Source organism: Oncorhynchus nerka, unplaced genomic scaffold (assembly GCF_034236695.1).
Source record: "Oncorhynchus nerka isolate Pitt River unplaced genomic scaffold, Oner_Uvic_2.0 unplaced_scaffold_705, whole genome shotgun sequence".
NCBI classification, from domain to species: domain Eukaryota; kingdom Metazoa; phylum Chordata; class Actinopteri; order Salmoniformes; family Salmonidae; genus Oncorhynchus; species Oncorhynchus nerka.
This window is the reverse complement of record NW_027040470.1, coordinates 343,671-371,630: the sequence shown is the minus strand read 5'-3', so window position 1 is coordinate 371,630 and position 27,960 is coordinate 343,671. Positions and strand designations below refer to the sequence as shown.

General features: G+C 52.1%; 2 protein-coding genes across 2 annotated transcripts in view; both read right to left on the bottom strand.

The window, feature by feature from the left end:
- The window catches only part of LOC135571188 (mucin-5AC-like), a 48,946-nt gene extending 33,003 nt beyond the window's left edge, over positions 1-15,943 (bottom strand). Inside the window, exons 1-3 of the mRNA XM_065016973.1 lie at positions 15,853-15,943; positions 15,538-15,770; positions 15,362-15,496 (exon numbers count right to left, since the gene is read on the bottom strand). Of these exons, the coding sequence (XP_064873045.1) occupies positions 15,362-15,496; positions 15,538-15,770; positions 15,853-15,943 (459 nt within the window). The remainder of the gene's footprint in view (positions 1-15,361; positions 15,497-15,537; positions 15,771-15,852) is intronic.
- A 6-nt stretch (positions 15,944-15,949) lies between these two features.
- LOC135571187 (coiled-coil domain-containing protein 1-like) lies at positions 15,950-16,866 on the bottom strand. The gene is made up of 2 exons (XM_065016972.1): positions 16,139-16,866; positions 15,950-16,040 (listed from the first exon to the last, which is right to left on the bottom strand). The coding sequence occupies exons 1-2, from the start codon at positions 16,864-16,866 to the stop codon at positions 15,950-15,952; spliced, it is 819 nt and encodes a 272-aa protein (XP_064873044.1).
- Positions 16,867-27,960: the final 11,094 nt, after the last annotated feature.

The following is a 27,960-nucleotide window of genomic DNA, read 5'->3' as shown; positions in this document are numbered from 1 at the left end:
GGATCTACTACAGCTGGAGGTAGAGAACAGGACTCAGTAGGATCTACTACAGCTGGAGGTAGAGAACAGGACTCAGTACCACCTCCCACAGCTGGAGGTAGAGAACAGGACTCAGTACCACCTCCCACAGCTGGAGGTAGAGAACAGGACTCAGTACCACCTCCTACAGCTGGAGGTAGAGAACAGGACTCAGTACCACCTCCTACAGCTGGAGGTAGAGAACAGGACTCAGTACCACCTCCTACAGCTGGAGGTAGAGAACAGGACTCAGTACCACCTCCCACAGCTGGAGGTAGAGAACAGGACTCAGTACCACCTCCTACAGCTGGAGGTAGAGAACAGGACTCAGTACCACCTCCCACAGCTGGAGGTAGAGAACAGGACTCAGTACCACCTCCTACAGCTGGAGGTAGAGAACAGGACTCAGTACCACCTCCTACAGCTGGAGGTAGAGAACAGGACTCAGTACCACCTCCCACAGCTGGAGGGAGAGAACAGGACTCAGTACCACCTCCCCACAGCTGGAGGTAGAGAACAGGACTCAGTACCACCTCCTACAGCTGGAGGTAGAGAACAGGACTCAGGATCTACTACAGCTGGAGGTAGAGAACAGGACTCAGTAGGATCTACTACAGCTGGAGGTAGAGAACAGGACTCAGTACCACCTCCCACAGCTGGAGGTAGAGAACAGGACTCAGTACCACCTCCCACAGCTGGAGGTAGAGAACAGGACTCAGTACCACCTCCTACAGCTGGAGGTAGAGAACAGGACTCAGTACCACCTCCCACAGCTGGAGGTAGAGAACAGGACTCAGTACCACCTCCTACAGCTGGAGGTAGAGAACAGGACTCAGTACCACCTCCTACAGCTGGAGGTAGAGAACAGGACTCAGTACCACCTCCCACAGCTGGAGGTAGAGAACAGGACTCAGTACCACCTCTCACAGCTGGAGGTAGAGAACAGGACTCAGTACCACCTCCCACAGCTGGAGGTAGAGAACAGGACTCAGTACCACCTCCTACAGCTGGAGGTAGAGAACAGGACTCAGTACCACCTCCTACAGCTGGAGGTAGAGAACAGGACTCAGTACCACCTCCCACAGCTGGAGGTAGAGAACAGGACTCAGTACCACCTCCTACAGCTGGAGGTGGAGAACAGGACTCAGGACCACCTCCCACAGCTGGAGGTAGAGAACAGGACTCAGTACCACAGCTGGAGGTGGAGAACAGGACTCAGTGGAGGTAGGATCTACCACCTCCTACAGCTGGAGGTAGAGAACAGGACTCAGTACCACCTCCTACAGCTGGAGGTAGAGAACAGGACTCAGGAGCACCTCCTACAGCTGGAGGTAGAGAACAGGACTCAGTACCACCTCCTACAGCTGGAGGTAGAGAACAGGACTCAGTACCACCTCCCACAGCTGGAGGTAGAGAACAGGACTCAGTACCACCTCCTACAGCTGGAGGTAGAGAACAGGACTCAGTACCACCTCCCACAGCTGGAGGTAGAGAACAGGACTCAGTACCACCTCCCACAGCTGGAGGTAGAGAACAGGACTCAGTACCACCTCCTACAGCTGGAGGTAGAGAACAGGACTCAGTACCACCTCCTACAGCTGGAGGTAGAGAACAGGACTCAGGAGCACCTCCTACAGCTGGAGGTAGAGAACAGGACTCAGTACCACCTCCTACAGCTGGAGGTAGAGAACAGGACTCAGTACCACCTCCTACAGCTGGAGGTAGAGAACAGGACTCAGTACCACCTCCCACAGCTGGAGGTAGAGAACAGGACTCAGTACCACCTCCTACAGCTGGAGGTAGAGAACAGGACTCAGTACCACCTCCCACAGCTGGAGGTAGAGAACAGGACTCAGTACCACCTCCCACAGCTGGAGGTAGAGAACAGGACTCAGTACCACCTCCCACAGCTGGAGGTAGAGAACAGGACTCAGTACCACCTCCTACAGCTGGAGGTAGAGAACAGGACTCAGTACCACCTCCCACAGCTGGAGGTAGAGAACAGGACTCAGTACCACCTCCTACAGCTGGAGGTAGAGAACAGGACTCAGTACCACCTCCTACAGCTGGAGGTAGAGAACAGGACTCAGGACCACCTCCCACAGCTGGAGGTAGAGAACAGGACTCAGTACCACCTCCTACAGCTGGAGGTGGAGAACAGGACTCAGTAGGATCTACCTCCTACAGCTGGAGGTAGAGAACAGGACTCAGTACCACCTCCTACAGCTGGAGGTAGAGAACAGGACTCAGTACCACCTCCTACAGCTGGAGGTAGAGAACAGGACTCAGTACCACCTCCTACAGCTGGAGGTAGAGAACAGGACTCAGTAGGATCTACTACAGCTGGAGGTAGAGAACAGGACTCAGTACCACCTCCTACAGCTGGAGGTAGAGAACAGGACTCAGTACCACCTCCCACAGCTGGAGGTAGAGAACAGGACTCAGTACCACCTCCTACAGCTGGAGGTAGAGAACAGGACTCAGTACCACCTCCTACAGCTGGAGGTAGAGAACAGGACTCAGTACCACCTCCTACAGCTGGAGGTAGAGAACAGGACTCAGTACCACCTCCTACAGCTGGAGGTAGAGAACAGGACTCAGTACCACCTCCCACAGCTGGAGGTAGAGAACAGGACTCAGTACCACCTCCTACAGCTGGAGGTAGAGAACAGGACTCAGTACCACCTCCTACAGCTGGAGGTAGAGAACAGGACTCAGTACCACCTCCCACAGCTGGAGGTAGAGAACAGGACTCAGTAGGACCTCCTACAGCTGGAGGTAGAGAACAGGACTCAGTACCACCTCCTACAGCTGGAGGTAGAGAACAGGACTCAGTACCACCTCCTACAGCTGGAGGTAGAGAACAGGACTCAGTACCACCTCCTACAGCTGGAGGTAGAGAACAGGACTCAGTACCACCTCCTACAGCTGGAGGTAGAGAACAGGACTCAGTACCACCTCCTACAGCTGGAGGTAGAGAACAGGACTCAGTACCACCTCCTACAGCTGGAGGTAGAGAACAGGACTCAGGACCACCTCCCACAGCTGGAGGTAGAGAACAGGACTCAGTACCACCTCCTACAGCTGGAGGTAGAGAACAGGACTCAGTACCACCTCCCACAGCTGGAGGTAGAGAACAGGACTCAGTACCACCTCCTACAGCTGGAGGTAGAGAACAGGACTCAGTACCACCTCCTACAGCTGGAGGTAGAGAACAGGACTCAGTACCACCTCCTACAGCTGGAGGTAGAGAACAGGACTCAGTACCACCTCCTACAGCTGGAGGTGGAGAACAGGACTCAGGACCACCTCCCACAGCTGGAGGTAGAGAACAGGACTCAGTACCACCTCCTACAGCTGGAGGTAGAGAACAGGACTCAGTACCATCTACTCTCCTACAGCTGGAGGTAGAGAACAGGACTCAGTACCACCTCCTACAGCTGGAGGTAGAGAACAGGACTCAGTACCACCTCCTACAGCTGGAGGTAGAGAACAGGACTCAGTACCACCTCCTACAGCTGGAGGTAGAGAACAGGACTCAGTAGGATCTACTACAGCTGGAGGTAGAGAACAGGACTCAGTACCACCTCCTACAGCTGGAGGTAGAGAACAGGACTCAGTACCACCTCCTACAGCTGGAGGTAGAGAACAGGACTCAGTACCACCTCCTACAGCTGGAGGTAGAGAACAGGACTCAGTACCACCTCCCACAGCTGGAGGTGGAAAATAGAACAGGACCACCACCTCCTACAGCTGGAGGTAGAGAACAGGACTCAGTACCACCTCCCACAGCTGGAGGTAGAGAACAGGACTCAGTAGGATCTCCTACAGCTGGAGGTAGAGAACAGGACTCAGTACCACCTCCTACAGCTGGAGGTAGAGAACAGGACTCAGTAGCACCTCCTACAGCTGGAGGTAGAGAACAGGACTCAGTACCACCTCCTACAGCTGGAGGTAGAGAACAGGACTCAGTACCACCTCCTACAGCTGGAGGTAGAGAACAGGACTCAGTACCACCTCCCACAGCTGGAGGTAGAGAACAGGACTCAGTACCACCTCCTACAGCTGGAGGTAGAGAACAGGACTCAGTACCACATCCCACAGCTGGAGGTAGAGAACAGGACTCAGTACCACCTCCTACAGCTGGAGGTAGAGAACAGGACTCAGTACCACCTCCTACAGCTGGAGGTAGAGAACAGGACTCAGTACCACCTCCTACAGCTGGAGGTAGAGAACAGGACTCAGTACCACCTCCCACAGCTGGAGGTAGAGAACAGGACTCAGTACCACCTCCTACAGCTGGAGGTAGAGAACAGGACTCAGTACCACCTCCTACAGCTGGAGGTGGAGAACAGGACTCAGTACCACCTCCCACAGCTGGAGGTAGAGAACAGGACTCAGTACCACCTCCTACAGCTGGAGGTAGAGAACAGGACTCAGTAGGATCTACCACCTCCTACAGCTGGAGGTAGAGAACAGGACTCAGTACCACCTCCTACAGCTGGAGGTAGAGAACAGGACTCAGTACCACCTCCTACAGCTGGAGGTAGAGAACAGGACTCAGTACCACCTCCTACAGCTGGAGGTAGAGAACAGGACTCAGTAGGATCTACTACAGCTGGAGGTAGAGAACAGGACTCAGTACCACCTCCTACAGCTGGAGGTAGAGAACAGGACTCAGTACCACCTCCCACAGCTGGAGGTAGAGAACAGGACTCAGTACCACCTCCTACAGCTGGAGGTAGAGAACAGGACTCAGGATCTACTACAGCTGGAGGTAGAGAACAGGACTCAGTACCACCTCCTACAGCTGGAGGTGGAGAACAGGACTCAGGACCACCTCCCACAGCTGGAGGTAGAGAACAGGACTCAGTAGGATCTACCACCTCCTACAGCTGGAGGTAGAGAACAGGACTCAGTACCACCTCCTACAGCTGGAGGTAGAGAACAGGACTCAGTACCACCTCCTACAGCTGGAGGTAGAGAACAGGACTCAGTACCACCTCCTACAGCTGGAGGTAGAGAACAGGACTCAGTAGGATCTACTACAGCTGGATGTAGAGAACAGGACTCAGTACCACCTCCTACAGCTGGAGGTAGAGAACAGGACTCAGTACCACCTCCTACAGCTGGAGGTAGAGAACAGGACTCAGTACCACCTCCTACAGCTGGAGGTAGAGAACAGGACTCAGTACCACCTCCCACAGCTGGAGGTGGAAAATAGGACTCAGGACCACCTCCCACAGCTGGAGGTAGAGAACAGGACTCAGTACCACCTCCCACAGCTGGAGGTAGAGAACAGGACTCAGTAGGATCTACTACAGCTGGAGGTAGAGAACAGGACTCAGTACCACCTCCTACAGCTGGAGGTAGAGAACAGGACTCAGGAGCACCTCCTACAGCTGGAGGTAGAGAACAGGACTCAGTACCACCTCCTACAGCTGGAGGTAGAGAACAGGACTCAGTACCACCTCCTACAGCTGGAGGTAGAGAACAGGACTCAGTACCACCTCCCACAGCTGGAGGTAGAGAACAGGACTCAGTACCACCTCCTACAGCTGGAGGTAGAGAACAGGACTCAGGACCACCTCCCACAGCTGGAGGTAGAGAACAGGACTCAGTACCACCTCCCACAGCTGGAGGTAGAGAACAGGACTCAGTACCACCTCCCACAGCTGGAGGTAGAGAACAGGACTCAGTACCACCTCCTACAGCTGGAGGTAGAGAACAGGACTCAGGACCACCTCCCACAGCTGGAGGTAGAGAACAGGACTCAGTACCACCTCCTACAGCTGGAGGTAGAGAACAGGACTCAGTACCACCTCCTACAGCTGGAGGTGGAGAACAGGACTCAGGACCACCTCCCACAGCTGGAGGTAGAGAACAGGACTCAGTACCACCTCCTACAGCTGGAGGTAGAGAACAGGACTCAGTAGGATCTACCACCTCCTACAGCTGGAGGTAGAGAACAGGACTCAGTACCACCTCCTACAGCTGGAGGTAGAGAACAGGACTCAGTACCACCTCCTACAGCTGGAGGTAGAGAACAGGACTCAGTACCACCTCCTACAGCTGGAGGTAGAGAACAGGACTCAGTACCACCTCCTACAGCTGGAGGTAGAGAACAGGACTCAGTACCACCTCCTACAGCTGGAGGTAGAGAACAGGACTCAGTACCACCTCCCACAGCTGGAGGTAGAGAACAGGACTCAGTACCACCTCCTACAGCTGGAGGTAGAGAACAGGACTCAGGACCACCTCCTACAGCTGGAGGTAGAGAACAGGACTCAGTAGGATCTACTACAGCTGGAGGTAGAGAACAGGACTCAGTACCACCTCCTACAGCTGGAGGTAGAGAACAGGACTCAGTACCACCTCCCACAGCTGGAGGTAGAGAACAGGACTCAGTACCACCTCCTACAGCTGGAGGTAGAGAACAGGACTCAGTACCACCTCCCACAGCTGGAGGTAGAGAACAGGACTCAGTATCACCTCCTACAGCTGGAGGTAGAGAACAGGACTCAGTACCACCTCCTACAGCTGGAGGTAGAGAACAGGACTCAGTACCACCTCCCACAGCTGGAGGTAGAGAACAGGACTCAGTACCACCTCCTACAGCTGGAGGTAGAGAACAGGACTCAGTACCACCTCCCACAGCTGGAGGTAGAGAACAGGACTCAGTACCACCTCCCACAGCTGGAGGTAGAGAACAGGACTCAGTACCACCTCCTACAGCTGGAGGTAGAGAACAGGACTCAGTACCACCTCCCACAGCTGGAGGTAGAGAACAGGACTCAGTACCACCTCCTACAGCTGGAGGTGGAGAACAGGACTCAGGACCACCTCCCACAGCTGGAGGTAGAGAACAGGACTCAGTACCACAGCTGGAGGTGGAAAATAGGACTCAGTAGGATCTACCACCTCCTACAGCTGGAGGTAGAGAACAGGACTCAGTACCACCTCCTACAGCTGGAGGTAGAGAACAGGACTCAGTATCACCTCCCACAGCTGGAGGTATATAACAGGACTCAGTACCACCTCCCACAGCTGGAGGTAGAGAACAGGACTCAGTAGGATCTACTACAGCTGGAGGTAGAGAACAGGACTCAGTACCACCTCCCACAGCTGGAGGTAGAGAACAGGACTCAGTAGGATCTACTACAGCTGGAGGTAGAGAACAGGACTCAGTACCACCTCCTACAGCTGGAGGTAGAGAACAGGACTCAGGAGCACCTCCTACAGCTGGAGGTAGAGAACAGGACTCAGTACCACCTCCTACAGCTGGAGGTAGAGAACAGGACTCAGTACCACCTCCTACAGCTGGAGGTAGAGAACAGGACTCAGTACCACCTCCTACAGCTGGAGGTAGAGAACAGGACTCAGTACCACCTCCTACAGCTGGAGGTAGAGAACAGGACTCAGTACCACCTCCCACAGCTGGAGGTAGAGAACAGGACTCAGTACCACCTCCCACAGCTGGAGGTAGAGAACAGGACTCAGTACCACCTCCTACAGCTGGAGGTAGAGAACAGGACTCAGTACCACCTCCTACAGCTGGAGGTAGAGAACAGGACTCAGGACCACCTCCCACAGCTGGAGGTAGAGAACAGGACTCAGTACCACCTCCTACAGCTGGAGGTAGAGAACAGGACTCAGTACCACCTCCTACAGCTGGAGGTGGAGAACAGGACTCAGGACCACCTCCCACAGCTGGAGGTAGAGAACAGGACTCAGTACCACCTCCTACAGCTGGAGGTAGAGAACAGGACTCAGTACCACCTCCTACAGCTGGAGGTAGAGAACAGGACTCAGTAGGATCTACCACCTCCTACAGCTGGAGGTAGAGAACAGGACTCAGTACCACCTCCTACAGCTGGAGGTAGAGAACAGGACTCAGTACCACCTCCTACAGCTGGAGGTAGAGAACAGGACTCAGTACCACCTCCTACAGCTGGAGGTAGAGAACAGGACTCAGTAGGATCTACTACAGCTGGAGGTAGAGAACAGGACTCAGTACCACCTCCTACAGCTGGAGGTAGAGAACAGGACTCAGTACCACCTCCCACAGCTGGAGGTAGAGAACAGGACTCAGTACCACCTCCTACAGCTGGAGGTAGAGAACAGGACTCAGTACCACCTCCTACAGCTGGAGGTAGAGAACAGGACTCAGTACCACCTCCTACAGCTGGAGGTAGAGAACAGGACTCAGTACCACCTCCTACAGCTGGAGGTAGAGAACAGGACTCAGTACCACCTCCTACAGCTGGAGGTAGAGAACAGGACTCAGTATCACCTCCCACAGCTGGAGGTAGAGAACAGGACTCACTACCACCTCCTACAGCTGGAGGTAGAGAACAGGACTCAGTACCACCTCCCACAGCTGGAGGTAGAGAACAGGACTCAGTAGGATCTACTACAGCTGGAGGTAGAGAACAGGACTCAGTACCACCTCCCACAGCTGGAGGTAGAGAACAGGACTCAGTAGGATCTACTACAGCTGGAGGTAGAGAACAGGACTCAGTACCACCTCCTACAGCTGGAGGTAGAGAACAGGACTCAGGAGCACCTCCTACAGCTGGAGGTAGAGAACAGGACTCAGTACCACCTCCTACAGCTGGAGGTAGAGAACAGGACTCAGTACCACCTCCTACAGCTGGAGGTGGAGAACAGGACTCAGGACCACCTCCCACAGCTGGAGGTAGAGAACAGGACTCAGTACCACAGCTGGAGGTGGAAAATAGGACTCAGTAGGATCTACCACCTCCTACAGCTGGAGGTAGAGAACAGGACTCAGTACCACCTCCTACAGCTGGAGGTAGAGAACAGGACTCAGTACCACCTCCTACAGCTGGAGGTAGAGAACAGGACTCAGTATCACCTCCCACAGCTGGAGGTATATAACAGGACTCAGTACCACCTCCCACAGCTGGAGGTAGAGAACAGGACTCAGTAGGATCTACTACAGCTGGAGGTAGAGAACAGGACTCAGTACCACCTCCCACAGCTGGAGGTAGAGAACAGGACTCAGTAGGATCTACTACAGCTGGAGGTAGAGAACAGGACTCAGTACCACCTCCTACAGCTGGAGGTAGAGAACAGGACTCAGGAGCACCTCCTACAGCTGGAGGTAGAGAACAGGACTCAGTACCACCTCCTACAGCTGGAGGTAGAGAACAGGACTCAGTACCACCTCCTACAGCTGGAGGTAGAGAACAGGACTCAGTACCACCTCCCACAGCTGGAGGTAGAGAACAGGACTCAGTACCACCTCCTACAGCTGGAGGTAGAGAACAGGACTCAGGACCACCTCCTACAGCTGGAGGTAGAGAACAGGACTCAGTACCACCTCCTACAGCTGGAGGTAGAGAACAGGACTCAGTAGGATCTACTACAGCTGGAGGTAGAGAACAGGACTCAGTACCACCTCCTACAGCTGGAGGTAGAGAACAGGACTCAGTACCACCTCCCACAGCTGGAGGTAGAGAACAGGACTCAGTACCACCTCCTACAGCTGGAGGTAGAGAACAGGACTCAGTACCACCTCCTACAGCTGGAGGTAGAGAACAGGACTCAGTACCACCTCCTACAGCTGGAGGTAGAGAACAGGACTCAGTACCACCTCCTACAGCTGGAGGTAGAGAACAGGACTCAGTACCACCTCCTACAGCTGGAGGTAGAGAACAGGACTCAGTATCACCTCCCACAGCTGGAGGTAGAGAACAGGACTCAGTACCACCTCCTACAGCTGGAGGTAGAGAACAGGACTCAGTACCACCTCCCACAGCTGGAGGTAGAGAACAGGACTCAGTAGGATCTACTACAGCTGGAGGTAGAGAACAGGACTCAGTACCACCTCCCACAGCTGGAGGTAGAGAACAGGACTCAGTAGGATCTACTACAGCTGGAGGTAGAGAACAGGACTCAGTACCACCTCCTACAGCTGGAGGTAGAGAACAGGACTCAGGACCACCTCCTACAGCTGGAGGTAGAGAACAGGACTCAGTACCACCTCCTACAGCTGGAGGTAGAGAACAGGACTCAGTACCACCTCCTACAGCTGGAGGTAGAGAACAGGACTCAGTACCACCTCCTACAGCTGGAGGTAGAGAACAGGACTCAGTACCACCTCCTACAGCTGGAGGTAGAGAACAGGACTCAGTACCACCTCCTACAGCTGGAGGTAGAGAACAGGACTCAGTACCACCTCCTACAGCTGGAGGTAGAGAACAGGACTCAGTACCACCTCCTACAGCTGGAGGTAGAGAACAGGACTCAGTACCACCTCCTACAGCTGGAGGTAGAGAACAGGACTCAGTACCACCTCCTACAGCTGGAGGTAGAGAACAGGACTCAGTACCACCTCCCACAGCTGGAGGTAGAGAACAGGACTCAGTACCACCTCCTACAGCTGGAGGTAGAGAACAGGACTCAGTACCACCTCCCACAGCTGGAGGTAGAGAACAGGACTCAGTAGGATCTACTACAGCTGGAGGTAGAGAACAGGACTCAGTACCACCTCCTACAGCTGGAGGTAGAGAACAGGACTCAGTACCACCTCCTACAGCTGGAGGTAGAGAACAGGACTCAGTACCACCTCCTACAGCTGGAGGTAGAGAACAGGACTCAGGAGCACCTCCTACAGCTGGAGGTAGAGAACAGGACTCAGTACCACCTCCTACAGCTGGAGGTAGAGAACAGGACTCAGTACCACCTCCTACAGCTGGAGGTAGAGAACAGGACTCAGTACCACCTCCTACAGCTGGAGGTAGAGAACAGGACTCAGTACCACCTCCTACAGCTGGAGGTAGAGAACAGGACTCAGTACCACCTCCTACAGCTGGAGGTAGAGAACAGGACTCAGTACCACCTCCTACAGCTGGAGGTAGAGAACAGGACTCAGTACCACCTCCTACAGCTGGAGGTAGAGAACAGGACTCAGTACCACCTCCTACAGCTGGAGGTAGAGAACAGGACTCAGTATCACCTCCCACAGCTGGAGGTAGAGAACAGGACTCACTACCACCTCCTACAGCTGGAGGTAGAGAACAGGACTCAGTACCACCTCCCACAGCTGGAGGTAGAGAACAGGACTCAGTAGGATCTACTACAGCTGGAGGTAGAGAACAGGACTCAGTACCACCTCCCACAGCTGGAGGTAGAGAACAGGACTCAGTAGGATCTACTACAGCTGGAGGTAGAGAACAGGACTCAGTACCACCTCCTACAGCTGGAGGTAGAGAACAGGACTCAGGAGCACCTCCTACAGCTGGAGGTAGAGAACAGGACTCAGTACCACCTCCTACAGCTGGAGGTAGAGAACAGGACTCAGTACCACCTCCTACAGCTGGAGGTAGAGAACAGGACTCAGTACCACCTCCTACAGCTGGAGGTAGAGAACAGGACTCAGTAGGATCTACCACCTCCTACAGCTGGAGGTAGAGAACAGGACTCAGTACCACCTCCCACAGCTGGAGGTAGAGAACACGACTCAGTACCACCTCCTACAGCTGGAGGTAGAGAACAGGACTCAGTACCACCTCCTACAGCTGGAGGTAGAGAACAGGACTCAGTAGGATCTACCACCTCCTACAGCTGGAGGTAGAGAACAGGACTCAGTACCACCTCCTACAGCTGGAGGTAGAGAACAGGACTCAGTACCACCTCCTACAGCTGGAGGTAGAGAACAGGACTCAGTACCACCTCCTACAGCTGGAGGTAGAGAACAGGACTCAGTAGGATCTACTACAGCTGGAGGCAGAGAACAGGACTCAGTACCACCTCCTACAGCTGGAGGTAGAGAACAGGACTCAGTACCACCTCCTACAGCTGGAGGTAGAGAACAGGACTCAGTACCACCTCCTACAGCTGGAGGTAGAGAACAGGACTCAGTACCACCTCCTACAGCTGGAGGTAGAGAACAGGACTCAGTACCACCTCCTACAGCTGGAGGTAGAGAACAGGACTCAGTACCACCTCCTACAGCTGGAGGTAGAGAACAGGACTCAGTACCACCTCCTACAGCTGGAGGTAGAGAACAGGACTCAGTATCACCTCCCACAGCTGGAGGTAGAGAACAGGACTCACTACCACCTCCTACAGCTGGAGGTAGAGAACAGGACTCAGTACCACCTCCCACAGCTGGAGGTAGAGAACAGGACTCAGTAGGATCTACTACAGCTGGAGGTAGAGAACAGGACTCAGTACCACCTCCCACAGCTGGAGGTAGAGAACAGGACTCAGTAGGATCTACTACAGCTGGAGGTAGAGAACAGGACTCAGTACCACCTCCTACAGCTGGAGGTAGAGAACAGGACTCAGGAGCACCTCCTACAGCTGGAGGTAGAGAACAGGACTCAGTACCACCTCCTACAGCTGGAGGTAGAGAACAGGACTCAGTACCACCTCCCACAGCTGGAGGTAGAGAACAGGACTCAGTACCACCTCCCACAGCTGGAGGTAGAGAACAGGACTCAGTACCACCTCCCACAGCTGGAGGTAGAGAACATGACTCAGTACCACCTCCCACAGCTGGAGGTAGAGAACAGGACTCAGTACCACCTCCTACAGCTGGAGGTAGAGAACAGGACTCAGGACCACCTCCCACAGCTGGAGGTAGAGAACAGGACTCAGTACCACCTCCTACAGCTGGAGGTAGAGAACAGGACTCAGTACCACCTCCCACAGCTGGAGGTAGAGAACAGGACTCAGTATCACCTCCTACAGCTGGAGGTAGAGAACAGGACTCAGTACCACCTCCTACAGCTGGAGGTAGAGAACAGGACTCAGTACCACCTCCCACAGCTGGAGGTAGAGAACAGGACTCAGTACCACCTCCCACAGCTGGAGATAGAGAACAGGACTCAGTACCACCTCCTACAGCTGGAGGTAGAGAACAGGACTCAGTACCACCTCCTACAGCTGGAGGTAGAGAACAGGACTCAGTACCACCTCCTACAGCTGGAGGTAGAGAACAGGACTCAGTAGGATCTACCACCTCCCACAGCTGGAGGTAGAGAACAGGACTCAGTACCACCTCCTACAGCTGGAGGTAGAGAACAGGACTCAGTACCACCTCCTACAGCTGGAGGTAGAGAACAGGACTCAGTAGGATCTACCACAGAGAGAGAGAAGAGAGAGAGTGTCTGGAGGAAGGTGGGCCTGACATGAGAGAAGCCTGTCACCCTTCTAGCCAGCCAGCCAGTCTGTCATTAGACTGTTCAGGGGGACGGTGTGTGTGTGTGTGTGTGTGTGTGTGTGTGTGTGTGTGTGTGTGTGTGTGTGTGTGTGTGTGTGTGTGTGTGTGTGTGTGTGTGTGTGTGTATGTGTGTGTGTGTGTGTGTGTGTGTGTGTCAATGATGTCTAATTCACAGAAAGACTAAAAAAGATAGAGGAAAATGGTTCATTAGACAGACAGTCTGAGAGACAGACAGACAGACAGACAGACAGACAGACAGACAGACAGACAGACAGACAGACAGACAGACAGACAGACACACACACAGACACACACACACACACACACGTCTAGGGAAGAGTCTGTGAACATTCTTTCAGGGACACTACTTCCTCTTTTCTCCTCCAATCACAAGGCTTTGTCAGAGAGAAGCAAGTTCCCCTCAGTCATCGCCATAACAACACCTGAACGCCTGCAGCCTGACTGCTGATTGGTTATTGTAGACACGTACACACACAGACACAGTATGACAAGTACACACATTATGGTGTGGAAGACCCTTCACAGGTCTGTGAGACAAATCAAACTAAGTCTGTTTCTGCTGTGTGAATCAGCAGGTTGAGGAACAGGCATCAATGGTACTACTACCACAGTGTAGAGGATCTCCATCTGTCTCTGTCTCTGTCTCTCTCTCTCTCTCTCTCTCCACTCTCTCTCTCTCTCTCTCTCTCCACTCTCTCTCTCTCTCTCTCTCTCTCTCTCTCTCTCTCTCTCTCTCTCTCTCTCTCTCTCTCTCTCTCTCTCTCTCTCTCTCCACTCTCTCTCTCTCTCCACTCTCTCTCTCTCTCTCTCTCTCCACTCTCTCTCTCTCTCTCTCTCTCTCTCTCCACTCTCTCTCTCTCTCTCTCTCTCTCTCTCTCTCTCTCTCTCTCTCTCTCTCTCTCTCCTCTCTCTCTCTCTCTCTCTCTCTCTCCACTCTCTCTCTCTCTCTCCTCTCTCTCTCCCCTCTCTCTACTCTCTCTCTCTCTCTCTCTCTCTCTCTCTCTCTCTCTCTCTCTCTCTCTCTCTCTCTCTCTCTCCACTCTCTCTCTCTCCACCTCTCTCTCCCTCTCTCTCTCTCTCTCTCTCTCTCTCTCTCTCTCTCTCTCTCTCCTCTCTCTCTCTCTCTCCACTCTCTCTCTCCACTCTCCGTCTCTCTCCCTCTCTCTCTCTCTCTCTCTCTCTCTCTCTCTCTCTCTCTCTCTCTCTCTCTCTCTCTCTGTGTAGTGTGTTATATGAGGCTTTTAGAGCACTATATTGGACAGACTTTGGCGTTATGTTCTGTTTTACACTTCCATCGTCCAGCTTCTGCTTTCAGTACTAGATTCACATTCTGATCCCTTGATTGGGTGGACAACATGTCAGTTCATGTGGCAAGAGCTCTGATAGGTTGGAGGACATCCTCCGGAAGTTGTAATAATTACTGTGTAAGTCTATGGAACCATGAGCCTCCTAGGTTTTGTATTAAAGCCAATGTAGCCAGAGGAGGACGGAAGCTAGCTGTCCTCCAGGCTACACCATGGTGCTACCCGACAGAGTGCTGTTGAGGCTACTGTAGACATTCATGACAAAATAGTGTGTTTTAATAAATGATTTGGTAGCTTTAATATGTTTAGTATAGTTTTATCTAAAAATGGAAAACTTTTTGAATGTTTCACTATTTTAGATGTTTTCACGGATTAATATGGTTCTCCTCCCCTTTCCTCCCCCGAGGAGCCTCCGCTGCCTTTACATGAGCGGTTGTACGTGTGTATTTGTCTTAATGTGTGTTGAATGTTTTAAATCACTGTGTTGTCTTGTCTATAGAGGTTCTTGGACTCTGCAGTAAAACAGCAGCCCCCAGTTCATTCATCTATACTGCCACCGTTAATCACTACAACACTGGAACATCAACAGTATAATCCTGCACGAGAAAAGGGGAGAGGAGAGTAAAGGACGAATGGGACAAGGCTTCTCTCTTTGCAGGCCTAGATTATTAAGGCTCACAGATTCAGTGTGTGTGTGTGTGTGTGTGTGTGTGTGTGTGTGTGTGTGTGTGTGTGTGTGTGTCAGTAATGAACAAGTCAACCAAGCAGAGTAAACAACGTGGAACTAGAAATGAAACAACAACATGCTGATGAACACATCTACATCCTGATCCACATCCACATCCTGATCCACATCCTGATCCACATCCACATCCTGATCCACATCCACATCCTGATCCACATCCTGATCCACATCCTGATCCACATCATCTGATCCACATCCTGATCCATCCACATCCTGATCCACACATCCACATCCTGATCAACATACTGATCCACATCCTGATCCACATCCTGATCAACATACTGATCCACATCCTGATCCTGATCCACATCCTGATCCACATCCTGATCAACATACTGATCCACATCCTGATCCATATCCTGATCCTCATCCACATCTTGATCCACGTCCTGATCCACATCCTGATCATCCTGAATCACATCCTGATCAACATACTGATCCACATCCTGATCCACATCTGAATCATCCACAACATCTGATCCACATCCTGATCCACATCCACATCTGATCCACATCCTGATCAACATACTGATCCACATCCGATTCCACATCCTGATCCACATCCACACCCTGATTCATCCCGATCTCCACACCCTGATCCACATCCTGATCCTGATCCACATCCTGATCCACATCCTGAATCACATCCTGATCAACCATCCCGATTCACTGATCCACATCCTGATCCACATCCACACCCTGATCCCCATCCTGATCCACATCCACATCCTGACCCACATTCAACCTGATCCACATCCTGATACACATCCACATCCGGATACACATCCTGATTCTGATCCACATCCTGATCCACATTCACATCCTGATCCACATCCGATTCCACATGATCCACACCCTGATCCACATCCATCCACATCCACACCCTGATTCACATCCCGATCCACATCCACACCCTGATCCACATCCTGATCCTGATCCACATCCTGATCCACATCCACACCCTGATTCACATCCCGATCCACATCCACACCCTGATCCACATCCTGATCCTGATCCACATCCTGATCCACATCCACATCCTGATCCTGATTCACATCCTGATCCACAACCACATCCCGATTCACACCCTGATCCACATCCTGATCCACATCCACACCCTGATCCCCATCCTGATCCACATCCACATCCTGACCCACATTCACATCCTGATCCACATCCTGATACACATCCACATCCGGATACACATCCTGATTCTGATCCACATCCTTATCCACACCCTGATCCACATTCACATCCTGATCCACATCCGATTCCACATCCTGATCCACACCCTGATCCACACCCTGATCCACATCCTGATACACATCCACATCCTGATACACATCCTGATTCTGATCCACATCCACACCCTGATCCACATCCACATCCTGATCAACATACTGATCCACATCCACATCCTGATCAACATACTGATCCACATCCACATCCTGATCAACATACTGATCCACATCCTGATCCTGATCCACATCCTGATCCACATCCTGATCAACATACTGATCCACATCCTGATCCATATCCTGATCCTCATCCACATCTTGATCCACATCCTGATCCACATCCATCCTGAATCATCCTGATCAACATCCACATCCTGATCCACATCCTGAATCACATCCTGATCAACACATCCACATCACCACATCCGATTCCACATCCTGATCCACATCCACCCATTCACATCCCGATCCACATCCACACCTGATCCACATCCACACCTGATCCATCAACATACATCCACATCCGATTCCACATCCACATCCACACCCTGATTCACATCCCGATCCACACACCTGATCCACATCCTGATCCTGATCCACATCCTGATCCACATCCACATCCTGATCCTGATTCACATCCTGATCCACAACCACATCCCGATTCACACCCTGATCCACATCCTGATCCACATCCACACCCTGATCCCCATCCTGATCCACATCCACATCCTGACCCACATTCACATCCTGATCCACATCCTGATACACATCCACATCCGATACACATCCTGATTCTGATCCACATCCTTTCCACACCCTGAACATTCACATCCTGATCCACATCAAAGATCCACACCCTGATCCACATCCTGATCCACATCCACACCCTGATTCACATCCCGATCCACATCCACACCCTGATCCACATCCTGATCCTGATCCACATCCTGATCCACATCCACACCCTGATTCACATCCCGATCCACATCCACACCTGATCCACATCCTGAGGGATCCACATCCTGATCCACATCCACATCCTGATCCTGATTCACATCCTGATCCACAACCACATCCCGATTCACACCCTGATCCACATCCTGATCCACATCATGATCCCCATCCTGATCCACATCCACATCCTGACCCACATTCACATCCTGATCCACATCCTGATACACATCCACATCCGATACACATCCTGATTCTGATCCACATCCTTATCCACACACCTGATCCACATTCACATCCTGATCCACATCCGATTCCACATCCTGATCCACACCCTGATCCACACCCTGATCCACATCCTGATACACATCCACATCCTGATACACATCCTGATTCTGATCCACATCCACATCCTGATCAACATACTGATCCACATCCACATCCTGATCAACATACTGATCCACATCCACATCCTGATCAACATACTGATCCACATCCTGATCCTGATCCACATCCTGATCCACATCCTGATCAACATACTGATCCACATCCTGATCCATATCCTGATCCTCATCCACATCTTGATCCACATCCTGATCCACATCCTGATCCACATCCTGAATCACATCCTGATCAACATACTGATCCACATCCTGATCCACATCCTGAATCACATCCTGATCAACATACTGATCCACATCCTGATCCACATCCACATCCTGATCCACATCCTGATCAACATACTGATCCACATCCGATTCCACATCCTGATCCACATCCACACCCTGATTCACATCCCGATCCACATCCACACCCTGATCCACATCCACATCCTGATCCACATCCTGATCAACATACTGATCCACATCCGATTCCACATCCTGATCCACATCCACACCCTGATTCACATCCCGATCCACATCCACACCCTGATCCACATCCTGATCCTGATCCACATCCTGATCCACATCCTGATCCTGATTCACATCCTGATCCACAACCACATCCCGATTCACACCCTGATCCACATCCTGATCCACATCCACACCCTGATCCCCATCCTGATCCACATCCACATCCTGACCCACATTCACATCCTGATACACATCCACATCCGGATACACATCCTGATTCTGATCCACATCCTTATCCACACCCTGATCCACATTCACATCCTGATCCACATCTGATTCCACATCCTGATCCACACCCTGATCCACATCCTGATCCACATCCACACCCTGATTCACATCCCGATCCACATCCACACCCTGATCCACATCCTGATCCTGATCCACATCCTGATCCACATCCACACCCTGATTCACATCCCGATCCACATCCACACCCTGATCCACATCCTGATCCTGATCCACATCCTGATCCACATCCACATCCTGATCCTGATTCACATCCTGATCCACAACCACATCCCGATTCACACCCTGATCCACATCCTGATCCACATCCACACCCTGATCCCCATCCTGATCCACATCCACATCCTGACCCACATTCACATCCTGATCCACATCCTGATACACATCCACATCCGGATACACATCCTGATTCTGATCCACATCCTTATCCACACCCTGATCCACATTCACATCCTGATCCACATCCGATTCCACATCCTGATCCACACCTGATCCACACCTGATCCACATCCTGATACACATCCACATCCTGATACACATCCTGATTCTGATCCACATCCACACCCTGATCCACATCCACATCCTGATCAACATACTGATCACATCACATCCAGATCAACATGATCCACATCCACATCCACATCTGACAACATACTGATCACATCCACATCTGATCCACATCCTGATCCACATCCACAACCTGTTCCACATCCTGATCCACATGATCCACATCCACACCTGATCCACAGACACACCCACATCCTGATCCACATCCACATCCTGATCCTGAGACACACCCTGATCCACAACCACATGTTCCACATCCACATCCTGATCCTGATCCACATCCTGTTCCACATCCACATCTGATCCACATCCACATCCTGATCCACATCCTGATCCACATCCTGATGGATTGGGTTTCTATTTGTTGACTTGTCATTTCCATGAATCCACCCTGCACCAAAGATGGAGGAGGGAGGGAGGGAGAGGGGGAGGAAGGAGAGAGAGGGGGAGAGGGGCGTAGAGAGAGGGGGAGAGGGAAGGAGGGAGAGAGAGAGGGGGAGAGGGGGGTGAGAGAGAGGAGAGGGAGGGAGGGAGAGAGACTGAAAGAGAGCACTGGTGAGAGTCTGAAACATTCTCCTTCTTGTTCGACATGCTGATTAGAGTGGATTTTGACACAAAGAGAGAATTTAGTTTCCACGGAGACCTACCCCTCCCTCTGCTCCTCCTCTCTCCTATTCCCTAACCCTTATAGAACGTACCTCACCCCAACTCTCCCTCCTCCCCTCCCCTCCTCTCCTCCTCTCCCCTCCCCTCCTCACCTCCCCCTCCTCCCCTCCTCTTCCCCTCCTCAGACCTCCCCCTCCTCTCCACTCCTCTCCCCTCCTCCCCTCCCCTCCTTCCATTCCTCAGAGCTGAGTCATTAGTGAAGACTGGGCGACAGAGGCAGGCCTTGGCTACCTGATTAGACATTCAGTGGTGCAGGCTGGCTGTAGCCCCAAAATTAATGACCTCCCCCTCTACCTCCTCCCCCGTGAACGAGGCCCCTAGTCTGGTCTGGGTTAGTGTGAGTTCACCAGGCTATTCTATCCTCCCATCTCTCTCTCTCTCTCTCTCTCTCTCTCTCTCTCTCTCCCTCTCTCTCTCTCTCCACACTCTCTGTCTCTCTCTCTCTGTCTCTCTATCTATCTCCCCTACTCTCCACACTCTCTCTCTCTCTCTCTCTCTCTCTCTCTCTCTCTCTCTCTCTCTCTCTTCTGAAAACTGACAAACACTGAATATCATCCAATTGGTTGGATAGAGTGACTTATTCTCATGTTTCTTCACAAAATAAGATACATTATGGACCTACTGCACTGCAGACAGACTGGACCTACTGCACTGGAGACAGACTGGACCTACTGCACTGCAGACAGACTGAACCTACTGCACTGGAGACAGACTGGACCTACTGCACTGCAGACAGACTGGACCTACTGCACTGGAGACAGACTGGACCTACTGCACTGCAGACAGACTGGACCTACTGCACTGGAGACAGACTGGACCTACTGCACTGCAGACAGACTGGACCTACTGCACTGGAGACAGACTGGACCTACTGCACTGGAGACAGACTGGACCTACTGCACTGGAGACAGACTGGACCTACTGCACTGCAGACAGACTGGACCTACTGCACTGCAGACAGACTGGACCTACTGCACTGCAGACAGACTGGACCTACTGCACTGCAGACAGACTGGACCTACTGCACTGCAGACAGACTGGACCTACTGCACTGCAGACAGACTGGACCTACTGCACTGCAGACAGACTGGACCTACTGCACTGCAGACAGACTGGACCTACTGCACTGCAGACAGACTGGACCTACTGCACTGCAGACAGACTGGACCTACTGCACTGCAGACAGACTGGACCTACTGCACTGCAGACAGACTGGACCTACTGCACTGCAGACAGAATGACTGGAGACAGACTGGACCTACTGCACTGCAGACAGAATGACTGGAGACAGACTGGACCTACTGCACTGCAGACAGACTGGACCTACTGCACTGGAGACAGAATGACTGGAGACAGACTGGACCTACTGCACTGCAGACAGAATGACTGGAGACAGACTGGACCTACTGCACTGCAGACAGAATGACTGGAGACAGACTGGACCTACTGCACTGCAGACAGAATGACTGGGGACAGACTGGACCTACTGCACTGCAGACAGACTGGACCTGGACCTACTGCACTGCAGACAGAATGACTGGAGACAGACTGGACCTACTGCACTGCAGACAGACTGGACCTACTGCACTGCAGACAGACTGGACCTACTGCACTGCAGACAGACTGGACCTACTGCACTGCAGACAGACTGGACCTACTGCACTGCAGACAGACTGGACCTACTGCACTGCAGACAGACTGGACCTACTGCACTGCAGACAGAATGACTGGAGACAGACTGGACCTACTGCACTGCAGACAGAATGACTGGAGACAGACTGGACCTACTGCACTGCAGACAGACTGGACCTACTGCACTGGAGACAGAATGACTGGAGACAGACTGGACCTACTGCACTGCAGACAGAATGACTGGAGACAGACTGGACCTACTGCACTGCAGACAGAATGACTGGAGACAGACTGGACCTACTGCACTGCAGACAGACTGGACCTACTGCACTGCAGACAGACTGGACCTACTGCACTGCAGACAGAATGACTGGAGACAGACTGGACCTACTGCACTGCAGACAGAATGACTGGAGACAGACTGGACCTACTGCACTGCAGACAGACTGGACCTACTGCACTGTTTACAGACTGGACCTACTGCACTGCAGACAGAATGACCTACTGATGTTTCAGACAGACTGGACCTACTGGACAGGTAACAGAATGACTCTAGATGTTTCAGACTGAACTAAAGGACAGGTAACAGAATGACTCGAGATGTTTCAGACTGAACTAAAGGACAGGTAACAGAATGACTCGAGATGTTTCAGACTGAACTAATGGACAGGTAACAGAATGACTCGAGATGTTTCAGACAGAACTAAAGGACAGGTAACAGAATGACTCGAGATGTTTCAGACAGAACTAAAGGACAGGTAACAGAATGACTCGAGATGTTTCAGACAGACTGAACTAATGGACAGGTAACAGAATGACTCTAGATGTTTCAGACTGAACTAAAGGACAGGTAACAGAATGACTCGAGATGTTTCAGAAGTGGTTGGTCACCTGTACTCTTTCGTTCTGAACATCCTGTCATTTCTTTCTGGGAGTAGTTGAGCGGATAATGTAAGTGTGAACTGAGCGTTAGCTATTTGTGGGGTACTCAAAGAACCCTCAGCGAGACACACAAGGAGGTGGGAAGGAGGCAGGAGGTGTACAGAAAGCTTTTTACTAAAGCCTGTAGAGCAGAGTCTTGGACGGAGAGAAAAAAGAGAGCCAGTGTTACGGCTGGCACCAAACCTGTCACGTTCGTATAAAAAGATGGATTAGACCAAGGTGCAGCGTGGTAGGCGTACATTTTACTTTTTTATTAAATGATATCGCAAAATAAAAAATAAAAAAATAAAAATGCAAAACCCAACGTAAAGTTATGCAGGGCTAAACAGGAACTATGCAAAAAAAAACAAGATCCCACAATCTAAGGTGGAAAAAGGGCTGCCTAAGTATCATCCCCAATCAGAGACAACGATAGACAGCTGCCTCTGATTGGGAACCATACCAGGCCAAACAAAGAAATAGAAAAACTAGAATGGCCACCCTAGTCACACCCCTGACCTAACCTAATAGAGAAATATACAGGCTCTCTAAGGTCAGAGAGCCTGTTTAAAAACCCAACGATAGCGCTCACATAACTTCCTTAAAAGACCTTCGATCGAAAAACGAGAAACAAATCGGTATTAGTATTACCGGTTTGTCCATTTTGAGCCAGTAATCAGTTCCTCAAAACAGTCCGAATTAATTTAAGAGAGCTCAAGAAATCTGTCATTAATTTTGACCTTGTTGCCAAGGATACCTCAGTCATGTAATTTTGCAACTTGACTAGGATGTTTGGTGCAGTATTTCTCAAGTGGAAAAACAATGTGCACGAGAACGAGACGTCCCTGGTTGAATGACAACAGGCACTTCATTGAAGAATCCCTTCTGTTGACCAATCGCCGACGAGGAAGGGAGGGGGGCGGGGCTTAAAAACATTACCGAATGTGACTGAATAATACTGTATATGCACCAACTTCTGTTGACCAATCGCCGACGAGGAAGGGAGGAGGGCGGGGGTTAAAAACGTGCCCGGATGTGACTGAATAATACTGTATATGCACCAACTTCTGTTGACCAATCGCCGACGAGGAAGGGAGGGGGGCGGGGCTTAAAAACGTGACCGAATGTGACTGAATAATACTGTATATGCACCAACTTCTGTTGACCAATCGCCGACGAGGAAGGGAGGGGGGCGGGGCTTAAAAACATTACCGAATGTGACTGAATAATACTGTATATGCACCAACTTCTGTTGACCAATCGCCGACGAGGAAGGGAGGAGGGCGGGGGTTAAAAACGTGCCCGGATGTGACTGAATAATACTGTATATGCACCAACTTCTGTTGACCAATCGCCGAAGGGAGGAAGGGGGGGGCGGGGAATAATACTGTAAACCAACTTCTGTGAGGAAGGGAGGGGGCGGGGTTAAAACATGCCCGGATGTGACTGAATAATACTGTATATGCACCAACTTCTGTTGACCAATGTTAAAAATGTGCCCGGATGTGACTGAGTAATACTGTATATGCACCAACTGTTCCCAAACTGTTTGGTCTGAGAAGGATACGGACGCCTTTAGACTGAAACCCAGCTGAGAATTAAAAAGCATTGACCCCCACCCCCTGTTTTCTCCTCCCTCCCTCCAACTCTCCCCCATCACTCTGTACTCAATGGAAAACCATAACAGAGAGCTTTGAAATAAGAACGGGGCGGTGAAATGGAATATCAAATATTTAGAGTGCCTGCCTGTTCTTTTAGTGGTGCTAGCAGGGTAAAGGAGAGGGAACCAGATATACAGGCTTTGGAAGATGTATTTTCTTAACTGAGTAGAGAGGGAGTTGGAGGGTAGAGAGACAGGGGAGTGGAGGGAGTTGGGGGGTAGAGAGACAGGGGAGTAGAGAGACAGGGGAGTAGAGGGAGTAGAGAGACAGGGAGTAGAGGGAGTTGGGGGGTAGAGAGACAGGGGAGTAGAGAGACAGGGGAGTAGAGGGAGTAGAGAGACAGGGAGTAGAGGGAGTAGAGAGACAGGGAGTAGAGGGAGTTGGGGGGCAGAGTGACAGGGGAGTAGAGAGACAGGGGAGTAGAGGGGGTAGAGAGACAGGGGAGTAGAGAGACAGGGGAGTAGAGAGACAGGGGAGTAGAGGGGGTAGAGAGACAGGGGAGTAGAGGGGTAGAGAGACAGGGGAGTAGAGGGAGTAAAGAGACAGGGAGTAGAGGGAGTTGGAAGGTAGAGAGACAGGGGAGTGGAGGGAGTAGAGAGACGGAGTAGAGGGAGTTGGAGGGTAGAGAGACAGGGGAGTAGAGGGAGTTGGAGGGTAGAGAGACAGGGGAGTAGAGGAGTTGGAGGGTAGAGAGACAGGGGAGTAGAGGGAGTTGGAGGGTAGAGAGACAGGGGAGTGGAGGGAGTTGGGGGTAGAGAGACAGGGGAGTGGAGGGAGTTGGGGGTAGAGAGACAGGGGAGTAGAGGGGTAGAGAGACAGGGTAGTAAGAGAGACAGGGGAGTAGAGGGGGTAGAGAGACAGGGGAGTAGAGGGGGTAGAGAGACAGGGAGTAGAGGGGGTAGAGAGACAGGGGAGTGGAGGGAGTTGGGGGTAGAGAGACAGGGGAGTGGAGGGAGTAGAGAGACAGGGAGTAGAGGGGGTAGAGAGACAGGGAGTAGAGGGGGTAGAGAGACAGGGGAGTGGAGGGAGTTGGGGGTAGAGAGACAGGGAGTGGAGGGAGTAGAGAGACAGGGAGTAGAGGGGGTAGAGAGACAGGGAGTAGAGGGGGTAGAGAGACAGGGGAGTGGAGGGAGTAGAGAGACAGGGAGTAGAGGGGTAGAGAGACAGGGAGTAGAGGGGGTAGAGAGACAGGGAGTAGAGGGGGTAGAGAGACAGGGGAGTGGAGGGAGTTGGGGGTAGAGAGACAGGGGAGTAGAGGGGTAGAGAGACAGGGGAGTAGAGGGGGTAGAGGGACAGGGGAGTAGAGGGGTAGAGAGACAGGGGAGTGGAGGGAGTTGGGGGTAGAGAGACAGGGGAGTAGAGGGGGTAGAGAGACAGGGGAGTAGAGGGGTAGAGAGACAGGGGAGTAGAGGGAGTTGGGGGTAGAGAGACAGGGGAGTAGAGGGGGTAGAGAGCCAGGGAGTAGAGGGGGTAGAGAGACAGGGGAGTAGAGGGGGTAGAGAGACAGGGGAGTGGAGGGAGTTGGGGAGTAGAGAGACAGGGGAGTAGAGGGGGTAGAGAGACAGGGGAGTAGAGGGGTAGAGAGACAGGGGAGTAGTAGGGAGTTGGGGGTAGAGAGACAGGGGAGGAGAGGGAGTAGAGAGACAGGGGAGTAGAGGGAGTAGAGAGACAGGGGAGTAGAGGGGTAGAGAGACAGGGGAGGAGGAGAGGGGTAGAGAGACAGGGGGTAGTAGAGGGGAGTAGAGGGAGTAGAGACAGGGGAGTAGAGGGGTTGAGAGACAGGGGAGTAGAGGGGTAGTGAGACAGGGGAGTAGAGGGGTAGAGAGAGACAGGGGAGTAGAGGGAGTAGAGAGACAGGGGAGTAGAGGGGGTAGAGAGACAGGGGAGTAGAGGGGGTAGAGAGACAGGGGAGTAGAGGGGGTAGAGAGACAGGGGAGTAGAGGGAGTAGAGAGACAGGGGAGTAGAGGGAGTAGAGAGACAGGGGAGTAGAGGGAGTAGAGAGACAGGGGAGTAGAGGGGGTAGAGAGACAGGGGAGTAGAGGGGGTAGAGAGACAGGGGAGTAGAGGGAGTAGAGAGACAGGGGAGTAGAGGGGAGTAGAGACAGGGAGTAGAGGGAGTAGAGAGACAGGGGAGTAGAGGGAGTAGAGAGACAGGGGAGTAGAGGAGTAGAGAGACAGGGGAGTAGAGGGGTAGAGACAGGGGAGTAGAGGGAGTAGAGAGACAGGGGAGTAGAGGGGGTAGAGAGACAGGGGAGTAGAGGGGGTAGAGAGACAGGGAGTAGAGGGGTAGAGAGACAGGGGAGTAGAGGGAGTAGAGAGACAGGGGAGTAGAGGGGGTAGAGAGACAGGGGAGTAGAGGGGGTAGAGAGACAGGGGAGTAGAGGGAGTAGAGAGACAGGGGAGTAGAGGGGGTAGTCTACCTCAGTCTAATTGCCTGTCTCTACGTCTGATCCTAGAGCTGTATCAATGTTCAGATGTTTCTCCTTCAGGTGGAGCTTCACTGTGTTTAAACACCAAGGTGTTCTCTGATGAAGAACCATTCAATCTGTAGCACGTTGAGTAGAGCAACTCTCCTAAGGTCACCAACACGACCAGTCCACTGTGTGTCTATTCCTGTTTAATCTCTCATTCCTAACCATGTCTCTCTCTCTTCCCCTCCTCCTGACCTCCCCTCCCCTCCCTCTCCTCTCCTCCCTCCCTCCCTTCTCTCTCCTCCCCTCCTCTCTCTCCTCCCTCCCTCCCTTCTCTCTCCTCCCCTCCTCTCTCTCCTCCCTCCCTTCTCTCTCCTCTCTCTCCTCCCTCCCTCCCTTCTCTCTCCTCCCCTCCTCTCTCTCCTCCCTCCCTCCCTCCCTCCCTCCCTCCCTCCCTCCCTCCCTCCCCTCCCTCCCTCCCTCCCCTCCCTCTCCTCCCTCTCTCCTCCCCTCCTCTCTCTCCTCCCTCCCTCCCTCCCTCCTCTCTCCTCCCTCCCTCCCTCCCTCCCTCCCTCCCTCCCTCCCTCCCTCCCTCCCTCCCTCCCTCCCTCCCTCCCTCCCTCAACAGAAGAAGCTGACTGTTAGAAGTTGTCCCATAGGAGGGGCCACCAAGCCCCTCTCCCTCATCAAGCCCCCTCCTCCTCCCTCCTCACAAAGCATCTCCATCTCCGTTCTACCGGCCAACCCGGTCGCCAAGACAGCTCCCGTTGCCATGGTGACAGCGCACATGACCGGTGGACAAAAGGTGGTGTCGGGAAGCGCAGCTCCAGGGAGCTCCTCCTCTCCTCCTCCTCTACAGACATCCTCCATCAACCTCCAGACCAATAGAGGGTCGGGGGGGGCGGTGCTACAGCCTTACAGTAGGAGAGAGGTACTACACTGTTACTACTATACTGTTACTATACTGCTACTATACTGCTGCTATACTACTATTATACTACTGTACTACTACTATACTGCTACAGCCTTACAGTAGGAGGTACTACACTGTTACTACTACACTGTTACTACTATACTGTTACTATACTGCTACTATACTGCTACTATACTACTACTATACTGATACTATACTGCTACTATACTGCTACTATACTGCTACTATACTGCTACTATACTACTACAGCCTTACAGTAGGAGAGAGGTACGACACTGTTACTACTATACTACTCCTATACTATACTACACTATACTACTTCTAGCCTTAGTAGGAGAGAGGTATACACTGATACTATACTGATACTATACTATACTATACTACTATACTACTACCATACTACTACTATACTACTACTATACTACTATACTACTACTACTACTACAGCCTTACAGTAGGAGAGAGTACTACACTGTTACTACTATACTGATACTATACTACTACTACATACCTACTACTGTTACTACTACTATAC

Coding starts and splice junctions, on each gene's coding strand:
- LOC135571187 (XM_065016972.1), bottom strand. CDS start 16,866: ATGGATGTGGATCAGGATGTGGATCAAGATGTGGATGAGGATCAGGAT. Junction 16,041..16,138: donor GTGGATGGATGTGGATCAGG/GTGTGGATCATG, acceptor GATGTGTATCAG/GATGTGGATCAGGTTGAATG.